We start from the raw sequence: 12,438 nt of genomic DNA on the forward strand, positions 1-12,438 counted from the left end.
TTTTGGATAGTGCATGAATTGTATGAATTCCCAATTCAGTTCTTGGATCTACACCCAAAATACGTCTCAGATGCTGGGACTGTGTTTGTTCTGGGACTCTGGTTGAATATAGACCCTAAACCTCTGCTCCATACAAGAGTATAGGGGTAATCTTAGCTTTGTATACTTTAATTAATGGGGCTGAGGGATTACAATGCCACAGAGAAGAGGGGGTCATTTTATTCTCCAAAGCACCTGAACGCAGAACAAAAAGCAATAGGTGGAAGCTAGTCAGAGAGAAAGAGCTAACCTGGGACTAAGGAGCAATTTCCTAGCAGTGAGAACTGCTTGGCCTCCAGAAGTTGTGGGCGCTCCCATCACTGAAGGCTTTCAAGAAAAGATTGGACAGCCATTTCTCCGGGATGTGTTGTTATTAGTTGTGAAGTTGCATCCGACCCATCGCGACCCCATGGACAACGTTCCTCCAGGCCTTCCTGTCCTCTACCATCCTCTGGAGTCCATTTACGCTCACTCACCTACTGCTTCAGTGACTCCATCCGGCCACCTCGTTCTCTGCCGTCTCCTTCTTCTTTTGCCCTCCTTCGTTTCCAGCATTAGGCTCTTCTCCAGGGAGTCCTTCCTTCTCATTAGGTGGCCAAAGAATTTGAGTTTCCTCTTCAGGATCTGGCCTTCTAGAGAGCAGCCAGGGTTGATCTCCTCTAGGACCGGCTGGTTGGATCGTCTTGCAGTCCAAAGGACAGTTGATACAGCAAAAATAAATACATGTAAATTGTGAAATATACAGAAATCATTTTCAAGATGTGGGGACACTAGGTTTTCTGTAGTGTAGATGTCTTTTTTTGGAAGATGGCTACTATTTCAGATCATTTTGATGTCAGTATTAGAATGCCATAGAATTTGATCTGTTTATTTAATTTTTTAAACAGTTTTTAAAATTAACTTTAACACGGGGGTTCTGCAGACATGGTCTTTCTTAGGGTTTAATGCATATTATCTTGCTCTTGATTTTAAAAAACTGCAGTTTGGTATTGGATTGTAGACCTCTGTTGGACCACAAGAAAAAATTAATTGACAGCTTAGAAGTCCTCCTAAATCAAATAATTGGGAACTGGTAACCTAAAGAATAATTTTGCATGACATTTGCACAATTATTTAAACTACCTCACTCTAGCTTCTAATGTAATTGGATAGTTGTTAGGTGCAGCTTTAAAAAGGGGGAGGGATTGGATTTTATTGTTACGTTTCTTAACTTCAACTTTATTGTAATTGCCTGAGATTCCTCAACAGTTTTAAGCGAGATAGAAATTTCCAGATTAAAAATTGCCTTGGAAAAGAGAATAATCACAGCTTGGTTTGTGATTAGGTAACTGCTAATCACATTTGCGCATTTTCAGCCCTTGGCTGGTGGGAATCTGTCAGGCTGTCGCCCATCGTAACTTGCTAGATGACAAGTGTCCTTGGCAACCGTTGCTGTGAGCATCTCCCTAGCATTACTGTAGAATTGATGGAGTGCGTTTTAACAATTTTCAGGCCCACGCTCAACTTCTTTGCCTTTGGCCGTCCTGGTTACACCTTAAAAATCTCACCCAAATCTGTAAAAGCGTTTGACCGCACAGAGAATGAGTTACAAACTCCCCAAAATGTGACAATGATATTCAAAATAGCCCATTTTAAGAAAACCAAGCTGCTTTTTTTCCAGATGGGTTCCCCATCGGGCTGCAATCCATAAAATTAAAAATGAGAATACATTCTTACAATCAGAACAAATGAATGTGGTTGATTTTGCAGCATGTTCACAGCCCTGGCAGTTAAATTTATGACAGTTCTCTTAGATCATAAATTATCTCATGCAAACTATGAATTTTATTCTATGGCTGTTAACTGCCCTGAGTCCTTCGGGAGTAGGACGGTATACAAATTCAAACAAATAAATAAAATAAATAAAAGTGTACATTTACACAACTGGTTAAACCAAAACTAAGCCACAGTTTTATGGTTGAGTCCTGTGGGGGAGCCATTCCTGTGTGAGTCCTGCTCTGTTCCCTTGTGGCATTAAGGCTTCCTTTGGTTTTGCCCCTTTTGTAGCTTTTCAGGGCTTAAGATGCTCCCTGGCCATTTTTAAATCGTACATTTTGAGGGACATATATGGGAGGTCTGACAGTGAGTGGCTTCGCTAACCTTGCTTGCATCCTGCCATAAACAGAGGGAGGGTGCTCAAAACAATTTTAGGAACATATGGAGGAGGCTGTAAGGGGTGGGGCACTGACAGGACCCAGAAGTGTTAAACTGGATTGATCCAGCCGCCCAAAGATGCCTGGCCTGGGAAAGAATGTGAAGCTGTTTCAAGATGCAGCAGTTTCCAAAGCATCGAAACCATCGCACTGGGTTGCTAATGGACACTTGACGATATGGTCAAAGGGGAGAGGACCATGGAAGGGGAAAACGTGTGCGTGGGAATACTCAGTTCTAGCCTCATTTTTATCCTTAGTAAATCCGTAGTAAAAGAACCTATCGTTCCAATCAAATGGAGTCAAGGGTCTTTCCTTCCTAGGGACCTAGCTGGGGCAGGTCTGACAGTGAGCCATAATAAGCAAAAGTTCTTTGTGAAGGTAGACGGGTAATTGTCAGCTGTCTCGATTTTCCAGCATCCTGCTCAGTCTAACGCTATGCCACCCTGTTGATTATTTCTTCCGCAGGTTGCAAGAAGCCAGTCTCTGCGTCAGAGAAGGAGATGGACTGGGCTCAGATAGCCTGCCACCGATGTCTGGTCTACCTGGGGGATTTAGGTGAGAGAGCATTTTCCTGGGTTAATCCAAGTTCTGTGACTTGGATTTATTTGAAATCAGGTGGGAAAAAAAAGCCCAGTCTTAAGTAGCAGACCATATTGGTTGTGATAACTAAAATTTGTGATAAGCCCTTCTGGACTTTGATTTTACTTTTCCGCTGCTTTTTTTTTTTTAATTTTAACATAAAACATAAATCCATCATCCATTACAATTGCAAACAGTGTGTCAGTCGGTTACAAGTCTTTTGTGCTTCCTCCCCATATTCATAATTAACTAATTATCTGGTTTAACTATGGCTTTATCATTTCATAAAAATTATTTTCAAATATTATATTATAACATTTTATATTTCATATTTCATTTCCATGTTTTATTATCTAGCCGTTGATAAAATAAATCCCATATCTTATAATATTGTTTATCTTCTTGTTCTCTAATTTCAAATGTCAATTTACTTGTTTCAGCACATTCCATGATTTTCTTAATAACTTAATCTTGTGTTGGTATTTTCTCATTTTTCCAATTTTTAGCAAACACAATTCTAACTGCTGTTAATACATAGACAGATAGACTTTAAACCAGAGATTTTTTTATTAGGGATTGTGCTGGAAATATACAATAGAGAATTGAGATACTTTTCCACTGCTTTTTGAGGATTAGGAATCTCCTACTGTCTGAAGCATTTCAAGATACTCAGCTACGTAAAAAGGATTAGCATATTTCAGTTGGGTATCAGTTCTCTTGTTAATGACTGCAATAAAGTAATTGATTTACTTTCAGTGAGGTGGTATAAAGCTTCCCTGTTTCATTCTTGCACACAAACCGAGTCAAGTATCGTCTGTTGTGTATCCTCTTCATTGTGTTTCTTAAGGCTTCTGTGTGTCTTTTGTTCCTTATCAGCTCGCTATCAGAACGAATTGGCAGGTGTAGACACAGAATTGCTGGCTGAAAGGTTTTACTACCAAGCTCTTTCTGTCGCCCCACAGATTGGTGAGTATTTAGTAATCCGACACGCACACGTCCAGATAACGCACAATCCAACATCCACATATGTATTTGGTAACCGAGCACAAATATGAGTCAGTAACGAGTAATGAGTCAGTAAGTAATTTTTTGAATTGCATCAACAACAACAACAAATCAGGACCAACATATCAGACAAACTGCCTCTCCAAAATTTGGCTGTGCAGGTAGTCCTCAACTTACAACAGTGACCGAAGATACAACGGCACTGGAAAAAGTGACTTAGGGCCGTTTTTCACACTTACGACCGTTGCAGCACCCCCACAGTCACCTGATTTACATTCAGACGCTTGGCAGCGGACTCATATTTATGACGGTAACGGTGTCCCAGGGACAAGCCCAAGTCCATGGGGAAGCCAGATTCGCCTAACGACCAGATTGCTAACTTATTAAGGGCAGTGATACACTTAACAACCGAGGCAAGAAAAGTTGTAAAATGGCAAAGCTCACTTAACGAACGTCTCACTTAACAACCGAAATTTGGGACTCAATTGTGGTCGTACGTCGAGGACTACCTGTATTTACGGCGCTTGTAGCATTCTGGTCACATCGTCGCCATTTCCAACCTCGTTGGAAATGGACCTAGGTTGTGTTGTAATGGAACGTGTTTGCTTTGTTTTCTGTCTTTGGGGAACAGGGATGCCTTTTAACCAACTTGGGACCCTGGCTGGGAGTAAATACTACAATGTGGAAGCTACCTATTGCTACCTGCGCTGGTAAGTGTGTCTCCTATGGAAAAGAAACAATTTATAAAACTGCCCTTATTTTACTAGTCTAAAGAAAAGAAGAATTAGGGGGGACAGGATAGCAGTATTCCAGTATTTGAGGGGCTGCCACAAAGAGGAGGGGTGTGTGTGTCAAATTATTCTCCAAAACACCAGAGGGCAGGATGAGAAACGGTGGAAACTGATCAAGGAGAGAAGCAAACTGAAATTAAGGAGAAACTTCCTAACAGTGAGAACAATTAAGCAGGGGGACAGCTTGCCACCAGAAATTGTGCATCACTGGGGGCTTTTAAGAAGAAATTGGACAGACTTGTCTGAAATGGTATAGGTTCTCCTGCTTGAGCAGGTGGCTGGACTAGAAGTCCTCCAAGATCCCTTCCAGCTCTATTCTATTCATACTCAAACCTCTGTCCAGTAGGCCAGGGGTCTCCAACCTTGGCAACTTTTAAGACTTGTGGACTTCAGCTCCCAGAATTCCTCAGCCACCAAATTTAAGACCACAAGTCTTCAACTTGCCAAGGTTGGAGACCCCTGCAGTAGACTTCGCCAGCTGGATGTGAAGGGCTACTGTGCTGTGTTTTTTCTCCCATCTCCTGTCCCGCCAATAAAGCAATCCTGGCTTATAGTTAGACAACGGGAGGATGTCCACTTTCTTCCCATCTCCATATTGTCAAGACAGACAAGATTATTCTTCCTTTTCCGCTTGGGCAGAGGGCTGGGCCAGAAGGCCTCCATTCTCTGTTGCTCTGCTATTCTGTTATTCCTTTTTAGGAAATTAACTTTATGAAGGGGGACGTTTGAGGTCAGATTGGGTGGAACTGATGGGATGACTGGCAGAGGATGTCTCTTCTGAACATGAGCTTCTCCATTGTTTATTGGTGTTTCTCAAATTTAAGGCATATGGACTTCAATTCCCAGAATTCGTCCGCCAGCATAGGGGAATTCTGGGAGTTGAAGTCCAGACATCTTAAAAGTCGCCAAGATTGACAAAGCCTTGGTTTAGATGAAAAGCAAAATCGGGGAGAAATAGAGCTTGACGCATAGAAACTCTGTAGAGTAGCCATTGCCTTTTTTGGAGGAATTGTTTTATTCCCAGCTCATGTTTCCTAAACAGAAAGGTGGCAGGTAGAGTTAAGATTTGCATAACCCCTGGCAAAGTTTAGTGATGTGGCGTTCGTAGCCTCTAAAATACGTGGATCATTTTCTGGCGGCCTCCTTAACTAAATGAACAAGAGTTCTGGTGAAATTTCATGCAGCGGCTTCCATAGCCTGGAACATGGTTTCTCTGAAGAATGTAGGCTTGGTTGTTCTCAGATTCCCCTAAAGGGGTATACACTGAGCATGAACTAGCTTAGATGTTTCGTGAGCAGACAGGCAGTCTTTGTGGAAGGGAGAGAAATTAAAGTCACCAAAGTAAAACTTCTGAGAGGGGAAAGGAGGGAGTGAGGAAGGAAGGACTGAAGTACTGTGTTTTCCCGAAAATTAAGACCCTGTCTTATATTTTTTGAACCCCAAAATAAGTGCTTGGCCTTATTTTCAGGGAGGTCTTATTATTTTGGGGCATGTGGAGAAAGATGGGGCTCCTCTTGCCATCTTACCTGATTTCCAGCTCTGTCTCCCTAACCCTAACCAGAGGAAATGGCGGGGACCAGCTGCGCATACGTTTTTTCAGGGAGGGCTTATTTTCTGGGGAGGGTTTATTTTCTGGGAAACACGGTAGAGGAAGGAAAGGTAGGGAGAGAGGAAAGGAGGGAGGAGGAAGGAAGAGAGGAAAGGGGGGAAAGAAGGAAGAGATAGGTTTGAAGAAGGAAGGGAAGGGAGAAGGAAGGGAGAAGAAAGGGAAGGGAGGGAGGAAGGAAAGGAAGGGGAAGCAAGGAAAGGAAGGAGGGAAAGAAGGAAGAGATAGGTTTGAAGAAGGAAGAGGGAAGGAAGGAAGGGAGAAGAAAGGGAAGGAAGGAGGGAGGAAGGGAGAGAGGGAGGAAGGAAGAAGGAAAAAGGACAGGAAGGAAGGAAAGAGGGAGAGAGGGAGAAAGACCTCTTCCGTGAATAAATTGATTGCAGCAGCTATTTATTCTGACCTTTAATTCTGTTTGTAAACATCTTGCCAGGCACAAGATGTTTAAAAGAGAATTAAGGGAGTCCGATTGAGAAAATAATTTTTCTGCTCCCTGGGCTTCCTTCCCCTGTTTAGCATCCAGTCGGAAGTGTCCTTTGAAGGCGCTTACGGGAATCTCAAGCGCCTCTACGACAAGGCAGCCAAAATGTATCACCAGCTGAAGAAATGCGAGACCCGGAAGCTGTCCTCAAGCAAAAAAAGGTGAGAAGGCAGCCCCCCACCCCACCCCCTGGAGGCCTTCAAGAATGATTCAAAGGCGGACGCAAGCTGGAATGGCCAGTCAGTAATTGGATCAGGGGTGAAATGCTATTGGTTTGGGCTGGTTTGCCCGAACCGGTAGTAAAAAATAATACTGGTTTGCCTGAACCGGTAGTAAAAAAATAATACTGGTTCGCCGAACCGGTAGTAAAAAATAATACTGGTTCGCCGAACCGGTAGTAAAAAATAATACTGGTTCGCCGAACCGGTAGTAAAAAATAATACTGGTTCGCCGAACCGGTAGTAAAAAAAAGTAAAAAAAAAAAAAAAAAAGTTCCGACGATCAGTTGAGCAATGTGAGATCGTCAGAACTTTTTTTCTTATTTTTATAGCATTTTTTTTTTACTACCAATTCTGGCGAATAGGTAGTAAAAAAAATGCTTTAAAAAAGTAAAAAAAAAAAAAAAGCTTCCAACGATCACAGCTGTGCCGCGTGATCGCCGGAGCCTTATTTTTTTTTATTTTTTTTACTTTTTTAAAGCATTTTTTACTAACTATTCGCCCGAGCCAGTAATAAAAAAATTGCTTTTAAAAGGTTAAAAAAAAACGTTCCGATGATCACGCAGCACAGCTATGATCGTCGAAGCCTTTTTTTTTAACCTTTTAAAAGCATTTTTTTTACTACTGGCTCGGGCGAATAGGTAGTAAAAAAATGCTTTAAAAAAATAAAATAAAATAAAAAATAGCTGAAAAGAAAAGTGATATTTTTCTTTTTTGTGTTATTTTTTGTTGTATGTATATGTTTGATTTTTAATGTGTTTTTAGTGTGTTTAAAATAAACTTTTTAAAAAAAAAAAAAAAAGCATTTTTTTACTACCTATTCACCTGAACCGGTAGGGAAAAAATGCTTTAAAAAAGTTTTTAAAAAGGTTCCCACGCGCGCCACAGCTGATCTCTCACACACACACATGCGCTGTTCTACTTACCTTCCCAAACCTCTTTTTTTTTTTGCGCATGCAACCGGTAATAAACCGGTTCAGATTTCACCACTGAATTGGATGGACAGCTTTTGCTGTAGTTGGGCACTGAAGACGGTTTATCCAGCCCAAACCTATTTAAATCTCCAAGAGCCTTGGTAGTACAGTGGTCTAAAGCACCCTGTTATTAAGACCAGCTGCCTGCAATTACTGCAGGTTCGAATCTCGCCAGGCTCAAGGTTAACTCAGCCTTCCATCCTTTCTAAGGTAGGTAAAATGAGGACCCAGTTTGTGGGGGCAATAAGCTGACTTTGTATAAAATATACAAAAGTATGAAGGCTATTGCTTAGCGCATTGTAAGCCGCCCTGAGTCTCTGGAGAAGGGCGGCATATAAATCAAAATTAAAAAAAAAAAATCTGCCATTTTCTGACTCTTTCATGGCTTGAAGACATCACTGGAGGATGCAGCACTGATTATCCCATTCTTTTTTTCTAGTGATTTTCAAGGCTTGACAACTTCAAGATGGGTGGACTTCAATTCCCAGAATTCCCCAGCCAGCCATGCCGGCTGGGGAATTCTGGGAGTTGAAGTCCACTTATCTTAAAAGTTCCCGAGGATGGAAAAACCTTGAGAAAAAAAGACAAATTTGAAAAACACTGCTTTAGAGCTTAAAAGTAAAACCAATCCAGTTTACCCACTTGGTTTGTTGTTGTTGTTGTTGTTGTTTTTTAATCGTTTTTTTTAATTGGATTTTTTTTATTTAAATGGGATTTTTTTAAAAAAAAGTTTTTATTGATAAAAAATATACAAATAAACATAAATACATTAAGACAACATACAAAACAAACAAACATCGATTCAGTCATGGCTGACTCTTAAAGCTATCACATCGGTGGGTTATTTTTCTATTTTTCTTATCTTTCTCTGTTCATATCTATATCTATATTTACATATTTACATATTTGTATATAGAACATTATAGTCTGCTCTTTATTTAATTCTATACATTTCCTGTTAGATAATCAGAGTTATTTTTATGTTCCTATAAAATAAAAGTTCCATAAAAATAGGAAATCAGATTTAAAAATTTTTTTTATCAAATTTATTTTAACCAAATGCTTTTGGAGTAAAAAAAAAATCTATCTAAAGATAGTTTTCTATTTAAGATACATTAATAATTGAATTTATTCAGCATGAAATGGAGCTTAGTTATGTAGCATGAGCAGTGGTGGGATTCAGCCAGTTCACACCACTTCGGGCGAACCGGTTGTTAACTTTCTGAGCAGTTTGGCAAACTGGTTCTTGGAAGAAATCATTAGGGCAGAGAACCGGTTGTTAAATTATTTGAATCCCACCACTGAGCATGCGGCTGTATATTCTACAATATTGGGACTGTTGGTGAGTCAACAGCGGGTCAGAGGGACAGAAATGATAGTTGTTCTGTAAAAATTATGATTTAAATCGAGTTGATTTAAATCGAGCCTTTTTACTAGTGATTTAAATCGACTTAATTTAAATCAAATCCACCCTGCTCAATGATATTGGGAAGTGAGGTGAAGCTCCTTTTAACCAACTTAAATTGTTTCTGTTTTATATCCTTGGTCCTGCTAGTGCTAGACCATAATTTATAACAAGGAAGCCCTGGGGCAGGAATCTTAGATTAGACTTGCCTTGGGCAGCCAAAGTTTTGCTCTAAGAATAATAGCTTGTTCGGCAAGTCAGTGATACTTGCAAAGATGTACCGTTAGTCCTCACAGTTCATTTAGTGACCGTTCAAAGTTACAACAGTGACTTAGGACCATTTTTCACATTTAACGACCGTGGCAGCATTCCCATGATCACAGGATCAAAATTCAGACAACTTGGCAACTGGTTCATATTTATGACAATCACAGTGTCCCCTTTGATGACCTTCTGACGAGCAAAGTCAGTGGGGAAGCCAAATTCACTTAATAACCCTGCTATTAATTGAACAACTGAAAGGATTCACTTAACAATGGTGTCCAGAAAGGTCGTAAAACGGGGCAAAGCTCGCCAAGATTTCCCTCCAGTCATTTTTTTTTTTCTTGGCAAAAGCAAATGAGTGAAAAATTCACAAAGTTTGTCTGACATAATAGAATAGAATAGAATAGAATAGAATAGAATAGAATAGAATAGAATGAGAGAGAACGGAACGGAATGGAATAGAATGGAATAGAATGAGAGAGAACGGAATGGAATAGAATAGAATAGAATAGAATAGAATAGAATAGAATAGAATAGAATAGAATAGAATGAGAGAGAATGGAATAGAATAGAATAGAATAGAATAGAATAGAGTGAGAGAGAATGGAATAGAATAGAATAGAATAGAATAGAATAGAATAGAATAGAATAGAATACAATGAGAGGGAACGGAATGGAATGGAATAGAATGGAATGGAATGGAATAGAATGGAATAGAATGAGAGAGAACGGAATGGAATAGAATAGAATAGAATAGAATAGAATAGAATAGAATAGAATAGAATAGAATAGAATAATAGAATAGAATAGAATAGAATAGAATAGAATAGAATGAGAGAGAATGGAATGGAATAGAATAGAATAGAATAGAATAGAATAGAATAGAGAGAGAGAATGGAATAGAATAGAATAGAATAGAATAGAATAGAATAGAATAGAGTGAGAGAGAACGGAATGAAATAGAATAGAATAGAATAGAATAGAATAGAATAGAATAGAATAGAATAGAATAGAATAGAATAGAATACAATGAGAGGCAACGGAATGGAATGGAATAGAATAGAATAGAATAGAATAGAATAGAATAGAATAGAATAGAATAGAATAGAATAGAATTCTTTATTGGCCAAGTGTGATTGGACACACAAGGAATTTGTCTTGGTGCATACGCTCTCAATGTACATAAAAGAAAAGATACATTTGTCAAGAATAATAAGGTACAATACTTAATGATAGTCATAAGGAAACGGTCAATATAAATCTTAAGGATACCAGCAACAAGGTTACAGTCACAAGTAGGAGGAGATGGGTGATAGGAAAGATGAGAAGATTAATAGTAATGCAGACTTAGTGAATAGTTTGACAGCGTTGAGGGAATTATTTGTTTAGCAGAGTGATGGCGTTCGGGGAAAAAAACTGTCCTTGTGTCTAGTTGTTCTGGTGTGCAGTGCTCTATAGTGTCGTTTTGAGGGTAGGAGTTGAAACAGTTGATGTCCAGGATGTGAGGGATCTGTAAATATTTTCACAGCCCTCTTTTTCACTCATGCAGTATACAGGTCCTCAATGGAAGGCAGGTTGGTAGTAATTGTTTCAATTTTGACTTGTATCAAAACCTACTAAATGCTCCCCCCCTTTTTTCCCTTCCCCACCCTCTCCAATTCGGCAGGTGCAAAGACATTAAAAGGTTACTGGTGAGCTTCATGTATTTACAGAGCCTCTTTCAGCCAAAGAGTAGGTAAGTCTCAAATGTGAAAACTCCTGATGCCGTAAGTGCACCTATTTAAGAAAAGTTTCAACGGTGCCCTTCCTTGGTGGGAACACTAGGGCTGGTCTACTCCGCAGCAGACTTCTGTGCCCCTGCATGGCGTAACAGCTGCCACTCTAATAGCAGTAGCCCTTAGACTTATATACCACTTCACGGTGCTTTACAGCCCTCTCTGTAGGAAAGGAAGGAAGGAAACAGGAAGGATGGATGGAAGGAAGGAAGGAAAATAACAATAGCACATATATACTGCTTCACGGTGCTTTACAGCCCTCTCTGTAGGAAAGGAAGGAAGGAAACAGGAAGGATGGATGGATGGAAGGAAGGAAGGAAATGAAAAGGAAGGAAGGAAACAGGATGGATGGATGGAAGGAAGGAAGATGTTCTGTCCCCATCGCACGCACACAAACAAACAGCCAGCCAGGAGTTAATGAATCAAACAGTCAGGAATAAGATAACAGTCTTGGCAGTGAATCATGAACTGCCTGCCAAGAGATTTTACTCACTAAGGGAGGTTTTTTCCCCCTCAGTCCGATATACCAAATTAATTCCTCAAAGCAAAGAATTGTCAAAGTCCAGTCCGAAGAAATCCAAAAAGAGATTGCAACAGGGTTCTAGAAACACGATATGACTTCCGAGTTTTTCAATTTGTCCGTCACAAGGCCTGAATAGCCGACACACCCCCTTTTATCCCTTGTGGGGTGTGGTCCATTGACTCAGCTCAATCTCTGGCCCGCCCACGTCTCTATCTCTGCTGCGCGCGCTTATCCTTCCGACGCTGTCTGGGATCCAGCCAAAACTCATCCCCCTTGCTCTCTATCTGCGGCTGCTCCAAAGTGCCTTGCTCCTGGCATATCTCCTCTTGGCCTTCGGAGGAAACCTGAGGCATTGCCAGAGAGGAAGGTCCTGGAGAGGGAGGTCTTGCCAAATCTTCTCCTTCACCTTCTGAGTCCTCTCCCTCTTGTTAGGACAGGCTCGAGGGTCGGAGTCACAACAGAAGGAAAAAAAATAACAATAGCACTTATATAGCGCTTCACGGGGCTTTACAGCCCTCTCTAAGCGGTTTACAGTCAGCCTCTTGCCCCCAACAATCTGGGTCCTCATTTTACCCACCTCGGAAGGACG

At 40.4% G+C, this 12,438-nt stretch overlaps 1 protein-coding gene across 2 annotated transcripts in view; it reads left to right on the forward strand.

Moving 5' to 3' along the window:
• Nucleotides 1–12,438, forward strand: part of SMG5 (SMG5 nonsense mediated mRNA decay factor) — a 53,179-nt gene that overhangs the window by 13,026 nt on the left and 27,715 nt on the right. Inside the window, exons 5-9 of one of the 2 annotated variants that reach the window (XM_070951599.1) lie at nt 2,697–2,786; nt 3,687–3,776; nt 4,447–4,525; nt 6,726–6,851; nt 11,218–11,286. In XM_070951599.1, coding sequence (XP_070807700.1) covers nt 2,697–2,786; nt 3,687–3,776; nt 4,447–4,525; nt 6,726–6,851; nt 11,218–11,286 — 454 coding nt within the window. The remainder of the gene's footprint in view (nt 1–2,696; nt 2,787–3,686; nt 3,777–4,446; nt 4,526–6,725; nt 6,852–11,217; nt 11,287–12,438) is intronic. The other variant, XM_070951601.1, reaches the window with a different exon arrangement.

The sequence above is a fragment of the Pituophis catenifer genome, unplaced genomic scaffold (genome assembly GCF_029215685.1).
Source record: "Pituophis catenifer annectens isolate HBS135680 unplaced genomic scaffold, rPitCat1.0.hap2 SCAF_10, whole genome shotgun sequence".
Classification (NCBI taxonomy): Eukaryota; Metazoa; Chordata; class Lepidosauria; order Squamata; family Colubridae; genus Pituophis; species Pituophis catenifer.